This window comes from Bos javanicus, chromosome 10 (genome assembly GCF_032452875.1).
Source record: "Bos javanicus breed banteng chromosome 10, ARS-OSU_banteng_1.0, whole genome shotgun sequence".
Taxonomy (NCBI): domain Eukaryota; kingdom Metazoa; phylum Chordata; class Mammalia; order Artiodactyla; family Bovidae; genus Bos; species Bos javanicus.
The window spans coordinates 85,920,621-85,940,298 of NC_083877.1; the positions used below are offsets into that span (position 1 = coordinate 85,920,621).

Genomic DNA, 19,678 nt, shown 5'->3' on the forward strand with positions numbered 1-19,678 from the left:
GCCCAGCACAGATAATAAATAATAAGGGCATCTTGCATAAGACCAAAGCTATACTTTACAAAGAACTGATGACAACATGGAAGATAAAGACAAGAGGCCTAGAGACAGGCACTCAGGTGCTATCAGTGTAAGTGGGGAGGGGGGCCAGATTTAAGAAATCCATCTGAGAAACATTTAGAACTTTGTGATCAGTTGGGATATGGTTGGTGAAGCAAATCTGAGTACAGGAGACTTGCATCTAGGTTTTTAAGTAGGTGGATAGTGACAGCCAACATAGGAGGAAGAGAATGGGTAGAATGGGGTGAGGGGTGTGAGCTAACGAGCTCACGCTCCTCTGACCTCTCTCGAGTTCATCACTGTTCCTTTTAAAGTATGATATCCTACATTGTGTGTAACATTCCACATTGGGTCTGAATAGGAGGGACTTTTGTCTTTCTTGATCTGGATCCATTTTTTCTATTAGTGTACCAGACTTTATGATGGTCTGCTTATACTGTGCTTGTATTTAAGCAAACCTCTTTTTCACATCCAGTCTGATCCAAAGTAACACAGTTCTCCTGCCAGATCACATCACTCATTTTCTTCACAATGTTTATCTTTAAAATTGATGTCTTATTTATTGTTTGCTTTGACTACCTCCATTCATTAGAACATAAGCTCCATGAGAGCCTGGATTTTGCCCTCTTGTTCACAACTATGTATCATCAGTGCCTAGAAAAGTGCTTGATATAACAAGCCTAAACTTTATTTGTTGAAAGAATATCAGGTCATTGTTATTGCATATGTATATCTCTTAAACCAAAATGCCTGACAGATAACACCCTGTTAGATTTTTTATTGGTTTCATTCCAGGGTTCTAGACTGTACATAGTTTTCAATTTTCAATTCATTCATCCAGCAAACATTAAGTACCACCTTGTGCCAGGCGCTGGGTTATAACAGAGGACAAAATAAACATGGTTCCTCTTCTCCTGGAGCTTACAGTCCATCTAAACAGATAAACAACCAGGCAATTACAACGGTGTCTAAGTGCTATTATAAGGAAAGTACAATCTTCTAGAAAGGTGTTTAGGAGGGGCATCTTTGCAAGACAAACTAGCTGGGTTAGTGAAAGCTTCCTTAACATCCACAATGTTAAGTCAGTGGTGGCTAAAGCACGCATGGAGATCATGCTGGACAGAAGCCATCCCATCTACTTCCTCCTATGAATTAGAAAGCACTTTAAGGACAGGTATTGCTTCTTTTTTATCTGGGTCTACTCCAGAGTTTACTTCAGCACATTAAACAGATGATCAATAAATTTTTGAGTTGCATGGAAAAAACAATTGCTTATAGCTAAAAGTACTGACTTGCATTCAGAGAAGCTGAATAGGTTTCAGCCAAAGCTTAAAAATTCACTTTTCTTTGTGTGAAACTAAAAGTTTGCAGTGTGCAAATAGTATTCTATAACTTGGTTACCTTATATTGTGAATTATTCTGGTTATAATACATAGATAAAAGCTTAACAAATGTCCCTTTCCATCTTAGACAATACAAAACAGAAACTCAAGCTCGGCACTTCATTACATCAGATATAAATGAAACTAAATATCTGACTTTTGAATACACATAAGCCCAGAAATACTCAACATTTTGAAGGTATAACTGATTTTAAAATGCTTTTGGTAAAAACTGGTATTTCCATTTTATATCTTAACAAGTGAATAAATTGCCAAAGTACTTAGCAAAGTCTATAGCTTTGTTGTTCAATATGGTTGCCACTAGCGACCACTTGAATTATGGCTAGTCTGAATAAGACATGCTGTAAAATGCACACCAGATTTCAAAGACTATAAGGAAAAAAGAACGTTAGACATCTCAGTCATTTTTACATTTCTATATTGAATTTTATGTTGAAATTCTATTTTGGATCCATTAGACAGTATTATACACTATTTATAATAGCCAAGACATGAAAACAACCTAAATATTCATTAACAGATGAATGGATAAAGAAAATGTGGCACACAGATACCACAGTGGAATATTACAATATACAATGGAAATTCAGCCATCTAAAGAACAAAATAATGTCATCTGCAGTGACTTGGATGGACCTAGAGATTGTCATACTAAGTGAAGTCAAAGACAAATACGCTATCGCTTATATGTGGGATCTAAAAAAAGTGGTACAACCAAACCTATTTACAAAACAAATAGTCACAGATACAGAAAACAAACTTATAGTTATCAAGGGGGAAAGCAGGGGAGGGATAAATTGGGAGATTGGGATTGACATATACACACTGCTATGTATAAAATAGATAACTAAGAAGAACCTATCATATAGCATAGGGAACTCAGTACACCTAGTGACCTATTTGGGAAAAGAATCTAAAAAAGGGTGGATTTATGTAAGTGTATAACTGATTCACCTTGCTGTACAGCAAAAAACACAATACTGCAAATCAACTATACTTCAAGAAAAATTATAAAATAAAAAATGCCATGTTCCTTTATACTTTTTAAATGTGGTACTAGAAAAATTTATATTATTCATGGGGCTTATGCTATAGGAGATTGTAGCAGACTGAATAGATAATAATTTGCAGAACATGCACAACCATTTAACAAATATGATACTGCTGAGACAGTTACATTTAAATTTAAATTTATTTAAATTCACACTTAAACATTTTGCTGCCTTCACTATTTATGTTCTCTAAAGTATCAGGGAGAAATGAGACATTTTCTAAAGTATTTCAAATGTTAAGAACCACTACTTTATAAGCTAGAGATTCACTGACTTATTAACTTTTTTTGAGGAATAGAGAAAGAGGCTAAATAGGAGGCTAGCTAGTCAATGTGTAAAGCGCTTCACATTGACTCTTAATAAGAAGCTTTACAGAAAATACGCAACTGCAAGTAAAAGGAAAGATGATCTTGCCTTTACCTGTTGGAGTAGCATTTTACATAGATGTGATGGTCCAAAAAAATAAGTCCTAGAGTTTCTAAATTAGGAGGGGTATTTTAAGAATGGAAGGAAAGGAAGAAGACTCTGTAGGAATAACTTCAACAGCAGTTTCTAAAACAGAGAAGCTACAGAGAATTCCTGGCTTACAGAACCCTATTTAGTCTTTCTGAATTAAGAATATTATTTTAATATACATATTATATAGTTATACATTTACAAATTAAGTATAATGAACTTTTGCTAGCTCACATAAACTTTATCCATCTGGAGTACAAGTATTTTTTCCTCTAATTTGTCACATATAATTTGCCATAGTTTTAATACTGAGGAATATGGAGGAATTATTGCCAATCCAGACAAAGAGATACTCATGAGTAACAGAAAAATACACCTAAAATGGTTTCTGCTAGCCTTTATTTGAGAAAATTTACACAAAAATCCCAATCCAACACTTACAAGTGAATCTGTATAAATCCCACATGCCTCTTTCCATTAAACAAACAGAAAAACAGCTTATGATGGGCTTATGACAATGATATAACAAAGCATACTTAAAACTATCACTCTGATCAGTAATTTAGACTGTGTTGAACCACAGATCCCCAAATGGAGGAAAACAGATAACATCCTTGTTTTTAAAGTTGATTTGCTCTTGCACTAGTCTTTTATCAAAAGCAAATAATTTTACTTTTCAGATCAAATCAAAGTGTAATATCAATGAACGTTAAACCCAAAGCACAAATGTCCAACTTGGCAGTCTTAACATAAGGAAAAGAAAGGACGTGAAAGAATTTCAGTTTCACAGTCACGTTTGGGAACAAAACATTAGCAAAATAAAATATTTTCCTCTCCTATTTTCTTCTTTGACACTTTGTCAGAAGACTGTAACCAATGGAGCAGCTTTCATTGCTTCTAAAAAGGGAAAAGGCACCAGTTGGAAACGAGGATCTTGTTTGGCCAATGGTACGAAACAGAATTTCACCTTTAAATGTCTGAAGATGGAGCTTAACTCACAGGTTGGGTTATTCTCAACCTGTTTGGATGTATCCTCTGTTGTTTAGTATAAGTAATACCACAGACTTTCTCAACATCTGTTGCTCTTATGGGGTGTCCCTGATGGCTCAGCTGGTAAAGAATCTGCCTGCAATGCAGGAGACCTGGGTTCGATCCCTGGGTTGGGAAGAACCCCTGGAGAAGAGAATGGCTACCCACTCCAGTATTCTGGCATGGAAAATTCCATACTGTATAGTCCATGGGGTTACAAACAGTCGGACACAACTGAGGGACTTTCACTGAAACTAAACACTGTTGCCCTTATGGTGAGATTTGGTCAGGTTCTCAGAAGCAGTACCTATTTTTCAACAGCAGATGGCAGTGTTACACAAACTGATGAAAGAACCACTTCCGTGCCACAAGGGAGGAATTCATTGAGTGTGTGCTCAGTTGCTGAGTCCTGTCTGACTCTTTGCGACTCCATGGACTGTCGCCCACCAGGCTCAGACTTTATCCATGGGATTTCCTAGGCAAGAACACTGGAGTGGGTTGCCATTTCCTTCTCCAAGGGATCTTCCTGACCCAGGGATGGAACCCATGTCTCCTGCATTAGTAGGTGTATTCTTTACCACTGAGCCATCTGGGAAGTCCAAGAATTCATACAGGGAGTCAAGAGAGGATGAAAAGCCTTTTGTGTTTACAGTAGCTGGAACATTAACAGAACAGGCTGAGATTTTAGCAACATAATTTGCCCCACTTCCCCCTTGGTACTTTATCCAGGTCATCACAACAGTGTTCTGTTAATTCTAATATGCTGCTGCTTAACTGCAAGCTGCACAGCCCTAAGTCCTGTAATTCTTGTCACTGCAATGGGACAAGCCCTGTAAGAGTCAGTAGACTTAAAAAAAAAAGAGAGAGAGATTACAGAAAGGACAAACTCCCACCCACTTTACTGGGAGAAGTGGGGAAAATGTCAAGTGATATTATATGTCACTAACTGTCAATGAGCATAGTCATTTGTGCCCACACTTTCTCTTATTCATATTAGTATTGGCCTTTAGGCAGGCACACGCCCCAAAGCGATTCTTGGCTTTGCTTTTACAACAAATATTTTCAAGTATTTACTCGATTCATGATCCTTCTAGGTGTGTTTACTTCATATATCTTAATCTCCTCGTGAACACATGAGAACAGAAATAAAGTCAGTGACTTACCATGTAAGAATACTTGGCAAATTTTACTTGTTTTTTCTTCTGTAGAAGTTATGTTAAAATTTAAGCAACCACAAAACTGACAAAGGACTTGTATCTAGGATATATAAGAAATTCTCAAACTCAATAGCATGAATCAACTATACTTCATTAAAAAAAAAGCCTCAGTAGTGAAAAGAACACACAGTCTAATCATAAAATGGGCAAAAGAACAGATATTTCACTGAAGAAGATATACAGATAGCAAATAAACACATGAAAAGATGTTCAACACCATTTGCTAATAGGAAGATACAAATTAAAACCACATGCCTCTCAGAATGACTAAAAAAACTTTTTAAAAAATAATAGCAAATACTGCTGAGGATGTTGAGAAACTGGATTGGTCAGACATTGCTAGTGGGAACGTAAAATGACACAGTAACTCTGGATAAAGAAGAGGACGGTTTCTTACAAAAATAAACGTGTTTACCATACAACCCAGCAACTGCTCTTTTGGGCACTTATCCCAGAGAAATGAAATTTGTGTTCACATAAAAACCTGTACATGAATGTTCACAGCAGTTTTATTAGTAATGGCCCAAAATTGAAAACAACACTGATGTCCTTCAACAGGTGACTGGTGAAACCAGGGTACACCCACATCACGAAAGACCCCTAAGCAATAGAGAGACACAAACTACTCACATATGCAACAACCTGGATACATTTCAAGGGCATTATGCTGAGTGAAAAAAGTCAATCTCAAAAGGTTGTATATATATACCGTATGATTCCATTTATATAACATTCTTGAAATGACAAAATTAGAGAGATGGAGAACAGCTTAGTGGCTGCCAGAGGCTGGGGCTTGGGGTTACAGAAGGAGATGACTGCAGCTATAAAAGGGAACCACAATGGATCCATGTGATGAAATGGTTCTGCGTCTCGTGGTGGTCACACAAATCCATACATGTGATAAAACTGCATGGAACTAAACGCACATAAATACACAAAAAGAGAAAAGTTCAAGCAGCTGAGCACAAATGTTGTAATTCTCTAAAGTGAAATTTTCTTTAAGAGCTATCTACAGTTCAAAGCTCATTTCTATGAGGTGTCGCAGCCATCACCCTTTCGAGAGACATAAAATTCTGAAAAGGTATCACCAGAAGCTAACTAAACATTTCAGCTAAGGGTCAAGAGAAAGTTAAGGGTGTTGTCACACAGAAATCCAAAGAGGACAATCAGAAAGAAACAAGTTCAACATGGTCATACAAATGTTGGTAAAACAAGAAGAATGGAAGCCCAAGCTGGTGAGCAAGTGGGAGAAGAAAAGAAAACATGGTTCAAACAGATCATACGAGGAAACCCAGTACAAATGCTGGCTTTGGCATTATCTAGGTAACCCCTGTTTTTTGTCATAGGTGACTCTAATAATAGTCTTGTTGCAAAACCAGTCCAAATCCTACCAGGTTAAAAAGAAGTCCCTCTTTGACTTCTTGGGTGAAGGTGGTAACCCACGTCCTCCCACATCAAAGAGATCAGTTCTGGCAAGAAAGCTCCAAGGTGCCTTGATGGTGCTGTTGGTAGGATGTCTTTTGCCAGGCACGTCCCAGCGATGTTCTGCTGGCTAAGATTCAAGGTGGGAGGAGACTGGGCTTTATTACTCAATCAACTTCTTGGCTTTGAAGAAGCGACGCAGGTAGAAGACCTGCCAGGTGGCCAGACCAATGAGGCAGAACATTGAAAAGATGCTGAAGTACAGGACCCGAGTGTTCGTGGACTCTAAAACAAAACAAAACAAAAAGCAGTGTAAATATAATGAAGGAGGCTCAACAGGCTAAATGGCCAGGGGAAAAGGCAATTAATTAGCTTCACTCTGCCCCTAAACCTTACAGTAGGACTTCAGATAGTTTTTTCTTTAATTTTCATCTGATCTGATATATAAATGTTAAAATTACAAAGATTAGTGCTATTAATTTGATACACTAAGCTGACTGATATGATCAATTGCTTATAACAGAAAAAAATGCTATTCCCTTGAAAATCAAACAGGGCTCATTTACCTGTAACAGCAACAGCACTGAAGTGAGCAATTGCCCTTTCATAAAATGCCCTTTGGTAAAACTGAGAAAGGGGTACACCAGAATTTAAAGTATGGGGACCTATCTCCTTTATGGTGCTGAGAAGTAAGAGTCACTGAGAAGTAAGAGTCGCCCTCCCCTCACCATTGGTATCGCGCATCTCCTCTTCTCGCTTCTTCATGTAGGCAAAATCATTAACAATAGACTCTGAAAGGTCTTCTAGGCGTCGTAGCTCCACCTCCAAAGGTTTGAGCTTCTCAACTTTTGCAATCTGGAAAAGAAAGGAATTATGAACCCATTCCCTAAAAAAATTGTTCTGCTCAAGAGCACCATGTAACAGAGGCGTCTTTTTAAAAGTTTCACCGATCTTAAAATCCATCATCATTCTAACACATTTTAAAATTTGGGCTTCTTCCCTTCCCTACTCTCTAGATTGTTTCCATCTCAGACTTTTTATATACTTTAATTTTGATTAAAACCTCCTTAGAAATACTAATAATATGGTAGGCTATATTTCCCAAGATTTCTGACTTTAATAAAGCATTTTACTTGCCATTTCACTTTTGTCTAAGAAATAAGCAATATTATTAGACATAAGTGTGAGCATCATAGTATTAGTCAAATGTGATTTTAAGAAGAGAACATACCAAATTCCCAATAGGGAATGCACAGGAATGAGAGAGTACAGATAACTATAGCACTAAGATAGTAACTCAAACTGCAATGCCAGTTATCAAAATAAATCCCCAAGGATATCCCTGTGTGCTAAGGAATACAGAGTGTGAGAAATAAACTTGCTTCTTTTTTCAACCCAGACCACTGTGAAACCTCTAAGAGCATCTAGTAACTGAAGGCACATATGACCAGAACAAGGATTTCATTATTCTATTTGTTTTTTCTTATCAATCTTAGATTATGATTTGCTTTAAAAACGGGGATGTAGTATCAGAGCTTTCCAGATCTTAAAACTCATGTACCAGTTGCTCTTCATTTTCTACCACAGAGAATTCTTCAAAAAATATTTCTGCATCTGCTTCTTTATTCCCTATACATTCTCTACATAACTTCCTACTTTTTGTTCTCTTTTGTCCAATGAAACTTTCTTGTACTTTCTTTGTTAAATGTTGACAGCACTTAACGTGAAGTAAATGGGAACAGTTTGAGGGTGTTCTTATGTTCTATTCACTGAAGAACAAGACAAAGTTATTTAAAAAAAAAAAAAGAAAACTAGAAACTGTTAAGGTAGGGATATAAAAATTGACTTTATATTTAAGGTACCTAAAAATATGGTGATGGGTTTGTAATGATCTACCTAAGTTCTTCCACTGGATGTACATTTTCTCATAATTATAAAGGGTTGGGTAGAGTTAATGGCACGACAGCTGCAGAACAGAGTAAAGCTAACTGGGTATGAGATTTACACAATAGTCAATACATTGAGCTAACACTCCTAGCTGAACACACAAATGTCAAATTTTACCATTAACCTACAATACATATCTATTAATTGATCTCACATAGAGATGGAGAGCAAAGAACCCCCCCCCAGGAAAAGGATACAAGACACATAATTAAATAAGCTGAACCTTAGCCTGTTTAACATTTTCCCTCCTGGTATATGCTTTCCCCTCCAAAGCTTCTTGAATGTGGTAGTATAAGGCAACAGCATGATACGTCTTTATAGAGGTAAATGGTTTAAGGCTCCCTAGATAGAAACTTGGGCTTCCCTGGTAGCTCAGCTTCCCACGGTTGCTCCCTGCTGTGTGAGAGACCTGGGTTTGATCCCTGGGTCGGGAAGATCCCCTGGAGGAAGGCATGGCAGTCCACTCCAGTATTCTTGCCTGGAGAATCACCATAGACAGAGAAGCCTGGAAAGGGCTCCAGTCCATGGGGTCGCAGAGTTGGACACGACTGGACAGCTAAGCACAAGCAGAAGCAGACAGAAACGTACAAAAGGCGCTGGGAGCGAGATTGTGGCGGTGCCTTTCTCTGCCAGCTGAAACTAATATTCTTAAAATTCACTTTAAAGACACTTCTAAATCCCTATCCTGTTTTGGGGTTAAGAAACAATAGCCCAAAGGCCTAAGATCCAAAACAGAAGGACAGAATGAAAATAAATTTGGTAGTGAGAACAGCCTTAGTAGATAGTCTCCTAAACCTGTTTGCAATCCTTTTCCTTTCTGGTGCCTCCTTAATTTTTTAGTTGCACAAAAAACATATTCCTCCTACTAAAAAATTTAAATTATTCAGAAGTAAAGAAAAGAAAAACAAAAGGCCCATCTTCACAGCTCCTCAATCCCTACATCCACCCATTCCTCCCTAAAGATAACTTTGGTTATGAATTTAGTATAGATCTTTCAAGACTTTGATAGAAGATAACACACTATTTATGCCTTTGCGTGTATACAAATGTACAAAGGAAATATATAATTAAAAACGTATCTATAAATGTGACCACAATGTATATGTTGTTCTATGGCTTCCTTTTTTTATTTAATAAAATCTTTCTAAACACTTCAGTGCTTGTAGATTTACCCCATTCTTCTTAACTGCTGCACAGTATTCCATATGGTACACGGGCCACTGTTTAATCATTCAATTTCCTAACCCCTTTTCTGGTATAGATCCTACTCTAGACTCTATACTTCTATTCATAACATATCATCCAAGTTGAATCTCATTTCCCCAATGAAATCCCTACTCAATCCTGTCTTTAATTCAGTAAATTATCTCCAGACTTCTGAGTGGGATGAACATCAGTACAAAGAGCTAACAAGAAAACCTCTATCAATATCCCTACTGACTGTTCTGCTACTCTAAACATCTGATTTAATGTTCACAGAGTCTTTAAGAATGTGAAATTAAACCTGTTTCATGGAGGCAGGCCATTATTATTCTAGTCTACTTTTCTCTTCCATGATTAGAAGGATGACGTGTGTTTTGCCAAGTTTGATAAAAGCAAAAGCCTATTTCACAGGTTCTCCACTAGGAGGTAGCATTCCCCTTTTAGGCTGCATGTTTTAACCATTAAATAAATACCAGGGCTAAAAGAGACTTCATTTTACAAATGAGGAAACTGACAATTTCATAAAGTTACTCAGTCCTCTGAGTGCAAGACCAAGACCTCCAGTACCATAGTCTCATGACTCCCTATTCAGGGTCACCAAAGCATTTATTTAGCATCAAAACTGCAAAGCTCTGCTATAAAATGTAAGCAAAAACGAATCCCTGACTTCCAACCACATACATATTCAGTGTATCCAAATCCCACCTATCTTTCCAGCCTTAACCATGAAGTCTCCTTTAACCACTACTGTCCACACTGATTCCCTCTTCTCTAAAGCCCCACAACACTGAGACTGCCACACAATTAACACTCGTAACACTGTCATATCCACGTTGTTTTGCTTTTTATCCTTCCCCCCACTAGTTTGGACCTTGAACGCACAGCATCAGAATGATATATACTCTGTGTCGTCCCACATGCCTGATACACGGCACATACTTGAAGCTGACCCGTTATGTCCATTCTATGCCTTCTTTAAGGAGTCAACTTCCTACAGCAGATATTAAGTGCTGCTGGTCCCCTGAAGCAAGTGCTTCTTCAATGTTAAGAGCATCAACTGTCACTCAGCATTCACTTTCACCAGGCCCACTGCCTAGGAAGAAAGTTTTCTCTACCACAATATCTACCACTCTCATCTGTAGTGGGAGGTACTGTTTGAGAACGCTTTCCCTACACATCTACAATACCTCCCAAATAACTGTACAGTTACCCTTAAACTACACCCAAATCTTCCATTCTTCTAATGATGATTTGAATTCTGAAGAGTTCAGAGTTCTATGTAATTATAGCAAGGGAGGTGGTAAATCTGAAAGACTGTTTCTTGAAACACACACGTGGAACCAGCCTCTAGGGAATCACTGGATTCTTTCCCTTGGTGGAACTTTGAGAAACTCAAGACAGAAGCTTCACGAGGAGAGCCAGATTCAGGCAAATGACTGTTATCTCCATACCCACATCCTCAACCCCTGCAAATTTTAGAAGCATAGCAATAAAAGAGGAAACCAGCCAGTCTTAACACAATCAAGACAATGAAGATAGACTTACACCCAAAGCCAAGTCTTCTTTTGCACGAGGGCATATGGATTACAGGATTCTTCAACGAAGGTCAGAAGGTCAACAACATGCCAAAATAAGTCCAGAAAAGACTGCCAATCTTAGGACTAAATGAATGAAATTTAGAAAGATCCTATTCACTCTGTCATAGCCGTGTGGCAGCTTCTAGGCAGGGCAGGAGAAGGGAGCTAAAATCTACTGAACTGATCGCCTATGTGTCAAGTAGCTTACCCATGTTATTTATTTAAGCTATGTCAAGAAAGGGCTTTTGGATCTAGTATGTAGAACCAGAGTTCCTCCTTCATGAGGGCATTCAGAGAAACAGAGCTTTTGAAAAGGCTGCAGCTGATGCTTCAAAAAGCACAACTGCGTTTTTGGTGTATCTGTTGGTAGCAAATGGCATACTAATAGAACCTTCAGGCAAAACATGATTTTAGTTGTGCTGAAAATACTGACATCTAAGCAAGAAGGGACATACACAGCCCAGGGAGTTAGAGGATATGTCAGACAGCTCCTTCCTGGTGGGATAACTGCCTTCATTCCCACAACTGTAAGATTAGATAATAAGTCTCTGCAAACAGCTGTTCTAGCTCACAGACCACAAACTAAAAAGAAATGGCTCAATTCACATACTGATCCTATGAAAATGGGACCCTTTTAGGGGCAAAAAATAGTGGTGAGAGATCCTTAAAATCTATTGGAGGGAATTAAAAATGTTTTATTTCGGAGGAAATATGCATTCTTTCTATTTAAAGATTTCAAACTACAAAACTTATTTCTTTACAAAATGTCAACCATTCTGCCTTCAAATAATGTCACCTTACATTTGTCATTTGTAAACAAATTACATTTGTTTACATAGCAATTCACATGCGTTAACTAAACCTCCATAACAATTTGGTAGGTAGTGTGGTACTCTGTCCAGGTGTTTAGACAATGATTACTACTTAATTGTACAGGACCATGTGGGATTTCAGAATTATGAAGTCCACAAATGTGAGGGAGACAGACGTTTGATGTGAAAAAACATTAGAAGAAACATACCACCTTCCTGAATCCAAACAGTGATGCTGAAGGGCCCCAATCCTCTGGAGATAAAGCCTTGCCCTCGCCCCCAGGGCCTGAAGTTAAATGCCTCAAAACCTCTATTAATGCCCAGTGCTCTCCGGTGGTAAACTACACAGCAAGCGCTTCTATCATCCATGTTCCTGTCACAGGCATTGGACCAGCGACAACTAAACAGCCATTTCTGAGCAAGGTTCAAGGAGCCGGCCTAGCTTTGTCCTGAGAAAAGGGCTTTGGTCTTTGGCCTGTGTCATCATCACATGTCATCCTCCGTCTCAGTTTGATCTGCTTTTTGATTGAGGGGTGGGGGAGTGGGGAGGTAGGTCACCGAAGAAAGTAATGGGAGGAGTTTCTTGGTTAAGAAAGAGAATTTTGAGCTGTGTTGTAACCATGTGCGTAAAGAAAGGCTTAGGACGTGCCAGACTGCTGAAGCAGGAAGCAGCAAAGGAAGCACCGTGGTTTCCTTTCTGCTAGGGATTCCCCTCTTGGGTTAAGTAAAAGGTCAGGAAAGATAAAGGCCCTTTCCTAGTGTCAACAAAGTCCAAGGATGATGGAAATTCCAGGAGGTACAGGGGCATGGGGTTCTAAAATGCTATACAGGGGTGATGTCCACCTTATTGTGTATGTCAACTCAGAATAGTACTGTCCGTTTCAGAAAAGCAGCAGCTATGTCTAGTATCTAATCTGAGGGTGAGAATATAGCAGCAGTATTCAAAAACTGTAAATTCTTTTACCTATTCTTCAACCTCATAATAATACAACATTTTTCTTAGTGTTTTATATCATATAACAGTGCTTTAACTTACTAAATACAATTAGGATTCCTCTGACTCATAAAAGTTTAAAAGGATTTTTCAATTTACTCTTAAGTTCACTGAACAAAAAAGCTCTTGGCTTTATTTCTTTTAATTAAACTAGCCTGGAGACAGAAACAAGCCAACTAAAGTCTCTATCAGGAATTGCCTTCCATTCACAACTGCATCACTTGCTCCGATTTACTGACAAATAATTCAGTCTAGTTTTGTTCAATTGAACACATGAACTAAGAAAAAAGAGGAAAGACCTGGAGAGCCACAATTATTGTAGTACTACTTCCTGCTGCAGAGCCAGCCACTGGCTTCCAATCCTCTTCCATTTTAGGATATTTCCTTTCCAAATTCTGACCAAAGATAGAATAACCTCTCCTGTTCCACCATTCCTAGAAAATTCTCTTAAAATCACTTAAAACAGCTTTCCTTTGTTTATTCAGTTTACATTCTTCAGAATCCATTTATACTTCCTGTAGCCCATCTCTTCTATATGCCTTCAGGTACTTTCATAAAGAGACTGACCTCGGTAAGAAAACTCTTATCTTTCTGTAAAGATCAATCCTCCAGGCTTAAATAGGTCTTGTGGTTTTCACAGGTGCTCTTCATTTAAAGAAGCTGTGCTGCCCCCAGAGTCTCTCACAATAGATTAAAAGAGCCCAGTTCCCCTCCCCTTATTCTAAGCACACTTCCAGCTCCCCACCACCCAAATAAACGCCTATTTTTATTCTCTACAATACATGCTGTCAGCAAAACTTCAAGTCTCTTGTAGTTTTTTTCCTTCCATCTTGCTCTCTTTTTGAAAAATTTCAAATTATTTTAATTAAAAGCTACTTTTGATTATTGTGTTTCTCAAAGACAACACAATTGTTCAAATCTAAACAGCACTGAATCTATGCCCTAGCGATATATATACATACACAGCTGTCAGTCTGGGAATAAAAACCATAAGAATTAAAAAAAATCACTTTTCTTAACCTTGAACATCAACATTAATGAATTCTAGCTTTTAGAAATTCTAAGTATATATCTGGTTTCTGTCTTGAGAGCACTGCTGGCATGTGCTTGAGTGTTTTATCACACCAACATTTCTACGGGACACTTGGTCCAGTCAATTGGCTGACAGCACAGCCAGAATTATTGTTCAAGGCTGTTAACACAACTTTTTTATATCAAGCTGGCTGTCACATGACTGCTGAGAAAACCACAGCCTTCTGGGCAAAGCACAGCCTGTTGGCCTGACTGGGTCACAGAAGCCTCACAGGGGCGGCGAGCTACTGCCTCCACTGGCTGTTAGGCAGGACGCACCTCTTCGTAATTTTTCGCTTCCACTCCATGCTTCATGTCTAGGATCACGAGTTGGTCAGGTATCCGCCCTGTTCCTGAGAAAGAAATCAAAGGCTTCATTGTGAGGAATATTTAAAATTCCGGGAAATCACCCACCCACCCTCCCTCTCCCTAACCCCTACCCTCTCAATAGAGGGAAACAGTCGCAACTCCTCCCCCTACTCAGCTGCAGAAAATTCCTGGCTCTGGTTAAAAATCACAAGCATTCCAGACAAAGCCTCTATGTGTGTGGGGTGCCGGAAAGCGACAAGAACATGCTGCTGGCAACACATCTCTGAGGGAGCAGGACACACGATGCTGCAGCTGGCAGAACAGGAGCAGAACAGGAGAGGAGAGCACACACAGGCTCACTGGGTTAGAAAACCCACTGCGGCGCACAGACCAGCAGGCGGTGGGCACCCACGCAGGCTGCACAGGCACAGCTCCACATCCGAAAAAAGTCGGCCTGTGAAATTCTGAGAGAAGGATTACTAGTATATGCTAAGCTTGGATTACTTAACACAAATATGAGTACTGAAAAGTACACAGGATTTGTCTACTATTCCACTTATTTCAAAAGTTTTGGTCAATGTAAGGCCATTTCAATAGGTAAATAAAATGGTACAGGACTATCCCCACAAAGCCCTTAGAGGAGCCCAAGAAGAAACTTAATAGTAAGAATACAATTCTCAGGGATACTTCTTACAAACAGAAAAGTCCATTTGGGATATAGTAGGACCAACAGAGCAACGTTCCCATGAGAAATGGTAATCTGATCAAAAAGAATTCTACTCTTATCAAGTAGGAGAAAGGGAAAGATTGCAAAGAGCCCCAGAAAACTGCTCAGTACTCATCCTGTGGAATTCACCTGATTACTTATAAAACTAACAACTACCTGCATGAAATCAGGAGTTCTGGGAAACAGTGCCACTTAAGCACTGTGGTTCCTGAGACCATAAGCCATACAGAACGGTACTGTACCCTGAGAAACACTGGAGATTTTCTGAAACGTCAATTCAAAAAACAACTCACTGAGAACTCACAGAGCGCTAGGACCGTGGTGGTGACTACAATCTCTGCCTTCACATAATCTGATGGGCATCTAAGACACAAGTATGCAGAACAGCATAGTGAAAATACAAAGCAGTCTAAAACTTTAAGGAAAAAACAAAACCAAAAACAGTTTAGATAATCCTGGCTATTGAGCAAAGGTTAGAAGAGGGAAGAGATTAGCTGTGGACAACACCTGAATGCAGATAAAGAAAGTATCTAGGCAGAAGGGAACACATGGGCAAAGACTCAGCTATTGAAAGGAATGGAGGACTTCCCTGGTGGTACAGTGGGTAAGAAGCCGCCCACCACAACTAAAAAGTAGCCCCCACTTGCCTCAACTAGGGAAAACCTGCGAGCAGCAACAAAGATCCAGCACAACCAAAAATAAATAACCAGGAAGGAAGAAAAGAGGGTAGCATGTTTAAAAGACAGTAAAGACGTTCTTTTGCATAAACCGGACAGGTCAAGTTGAAAGCAATAAAGTAAGACTCAATAGGTAGGGTCAAGAAACTAAGTCCTGGTGGTCCAGTGACTAAGGCTCTGCAGTCCCAACACAGGGGCCCCGGGTTTGATCCCTGGTCAGGGAACTAGATCCCGCGTGCTACCACTAGGAGTTCACATGCCACCACTAGGAAGTCCACATGCTGCAACAAAGACTGAAGATTCCAAAACTAAGGCCCAGTCAAATGAATAAATAAATACTGCTAATCACTTCAGTCGTGTCCGACTCAGTGTGACCCCACAGACAGCAGCCCACCAGGCTCCCCCGTCCTTGGGATTCTCCAGGCAAGAACACTGGAGTGGGTTGCCATTCCCTTCTCCAAAATAAATACTAGGGGAAAAAAAAAAAAAAAGAAACTAAGCCAAATCACAGATCCCTTCTGAGCATTAAACTAATTAGGTTTCCAAGAACAAAAGAAAGCAAAACAAAAAGGGACCCTCAGAGAGGTGTCTTCTCCCAAATCCAAATTTTTTGCTTCTTTTTCCTCATTTAAAAGTGAAATCCAAGCAGCTCATAGCTCCATCTGCTCCAAATGATCAAGATACTCTCCTAACAGACTTCTCCCACAATCTGTCACAGCACAGCTTTAGCATTATTCAAATACAAGTGAAACCACAAAACCACAGACCACGGAGTCCAGAACACACAGTTTCTTGCACAGAATAGCCAGCCTATCCCCTTAGTTGACATCATGGCTCCAAAGGGTCTCCTTTGTAAAAAGACCCGTTAGTAATCTCTCTTTGCATTTGCCTGGCAAATGGACGATCTTTTAAAAGGTGCTCCAAAGACCACAGGGTATCAGGTCTTCATATCTGAATAAACAAACGGATAAACACAAATAAAACTAGAAATTGAGTGTTGACTATAATATGTGTGTGTATACACGTTTATACATAGACACACACAGTTTAAAACTAGTTCCTAGGCATTTACATGCATGGCATCAGCATATAAGAAATTTAAAACAAAAGATCTCTGCCTTCAAAGAACTCAAAATTGGGAATGTAAAATATATACATAAGACATTTAAACAACACAAGGCTGTGTGTGTGATACACGTGTATCTCCAGTAGTAAGTGATGCGCTATTCGGAAGAAGCCACAGTTACCTGCTTGGTATTTCTGAGACATGCTCAGCATCTCAAGGTGTTTGCTTTTTCCCCAAAGCCCTCATGACCATCTGACTTATATTTGCCTATTATCTATTTGCTCCAATGAAAATGTAAGCTCCACTGAGAGCAGAGACTTCTGTTGTATTCACTGCTATCTCCCCAACACCTGGAACAGCAATGGATAAGTCAGTTAATTGAAATATTAAGCAGACTAGAATGGCTGAGGGATGTATTCAAAAAGATGTATTCTAAAGGTTCAGGTCAGTTCAGTTTAGTCGCTCAGTCATGTCTGACTCTTTGCAACCCCATGAATCGCAGCACGCCAGGCCTCCCTGTCCATCACCAACTCCCGGAGTTCACTCAGACTCACATCCATCAAGTTGGTGATAACATCCAGCCATCTCATTCTCTGTCGTCCCCTTCTCCTTCTGCCCCCAACCCCTCCCAGCATCAGAGTCTTTTCCAATGAGTCAACTCTTCACATGAGGTGGCCAAAGTATTGGAGTTTCAGCTTTAGCATCAGTCCTTCCAATGAACACCCAGGACTGATCTTCTTTAGGATGGACTGGTTGGATCTCCTTGCAGTCCAAGGGACTCTCACGAGTCTTCTTCAACACCACAGTTCAAAAGCATCAATTCTTTGGCGCTCAGCTTTCTTCACAGTCCAACTCTCACATCCATACATGACCACTGGAAAAACCATAGCCTTGACTATACGGATCTTTGTTGGCAAAGTAATGTCTCTGCTTTTTAATATGCTGTCTAGGTTGGTTATAACTTTCCTTCCAAGGAGTAAGCGTCTTTTAATTTCATGGCTGCAATCACCATCTGCAGTGATTTTGGAGCCCCCCAAAATAAAGTCTGACACTGTTTCCCCATCTAAAGGTAAACTTATGTTAATATAGGAGAGGGCATTCCAGCAAATGAATAAATGTGACAAGTTTAGAGGGAAAAATGAAACCAGAATGGCTGGAGCCTGATGGGCAGAGGGAGACAAGGCTGGATGGAGCAAGAGTATAGAGGCTATTAAAAGCCACGGTGCCTAAAATCTCATCTAGCTTGAAAATTTCATGATTCTGGGGTTCATTCTACAGAACAGGAACATTATTGCCACTATAAAGCAGCAAAAGCTTTCAAAGAAGGACTGATATAATCAAAGTTTTAGGAGATAAATCTGGTGGCAGTATCTGGATATATGAAAAGCAGGGATACTGGTTAGAAGGCTATTGACATAATCCACAATTTTATAGTTGAGAGTTCAGAGTTGTGTGGTGGCAGATATAGGAGGTATTTTGAAAGAAGTATCAGCACAACTTGATGACAGACCAGAAAAGACATTAAGTATGTAATTTCAAAACTGTGAGCCCAGATAACTGCAAGGACAGTGGTAATACTGATGAATAAAGGGAACTAGTCTGAAAGAGGTGGTCATGAATATAGTCTTAGATGTCTGAGTTTTGAGGTAAGAACAGTACAACCATCTAGAATACTACTGAGACATCCTGGAACTGGCAGGGAGAGGGGTATCAATCATGAAATTATTATTACAGTCTTTTCATGTTCCATTCTATTATTCCATTTACTTTGGGAGAGCTCCTTTAGCTTTCAGACTAAATTGACCCATTTGAGCTCAAGGGGTCAGTTTTTGGTTAACTGTTAAAAGCTGCTAGTTCTTTTGCTATTCCTGGGAATCCATTGATGCTGTTGGTAAAGGTGCTTGCTTTTCTTCTAGGATCATTATGTTCTGAACACTGTATAAATGTAAAATTGCCAGAAGTCCTTTTGCTACCTTATGGAGAAAGCCTGAGAATAAAGTCAAATGGAGGCAAAAAGCTTTAAAAATGAGGTAAAATGCCCATGATGCTGTTAAAACCCCAAGATACTGTTGTGCCTGAAGCCAGCACCACATTGTCAACTCCCCTGTTTGCAGTCACACAGTCTTTCTTTAAGCCAGTTTGAGTTTCGTTCCATTTGTCCTGCAGCCCCAAAGGGCCCCAAGTAATATGGCAGGTATAAATGCATACAGTTTTTACAGTCTGGTATCCTTGAAGCTGAAGAACAGGGAGTGAAGAAGCATCTGCTTTTTCACCAACCATCATGCGCAGAAGCCATCAGATAATCAATCAGCTTAAAAGTTTCTAAGGGCTCTTGGCCTTGATATGCACAGAACAAGCCACAGCAAGACACGAGGACTGGGAAACAGCAAGTGCCCTGGAGATCAAAAAGTGTTTCTGATGAGATGTGATTTGTTAGACAGACCCTACTTCTAACCTCTAAGAAAACATGTCACTAGCATATAAATGCACTACTTTCTAGCATCTATACAAAATTTAACTCTGTTATTCAAGCCAAGTACAGCATTCAAGAAATGCCTACTCTTGCACATGCAGAACTCTACCCACTCGCTGACTTTGACTTATATGTGTATGCACCCCAGCAAATGTAGTTTTCATTTCCTCTTCCTGCCAGGAGAGG

At 39.4% G+C, this 19,678-nt stretch overlaps 1 protein-coding gene across 1 annotated transcript in view; it reads right to left on the bottom strand.

Moving 5' to 3' along the window:
• Positions 1 to 3,350: 3,350 nt before the first annotated feature.
• The window catches only part of TMED10 (transmembrane p24 trafficking protein 10), a 34,877-nt gene continuing 18,549 nt past the window's right edge, over positions 3,351 to 19,678 (bottom strand). Inside the window, exons 3-5 of the mRNA XM_061429490.1 lie at positions 14,520 to 14,593; positions 7,365 to 7,491; positions 3,351 to 6,921 (exon numbers count right to left, since the gene is read on the bottom strand). Coding sequence (XP_061285474.1) covers positions 6,800 to 6,921; positions 7,365 to 7,491; positions 14,520 to 14,593 — 323 coding nt within the window. The 3' untranslated portion in view covers positions 3,351 to 6,799. The remainder of the gene's footprint in view (positions 6,922 to 7,364; positions 7,492 to 14,519; positions 14,594 to 19,678) is intronic.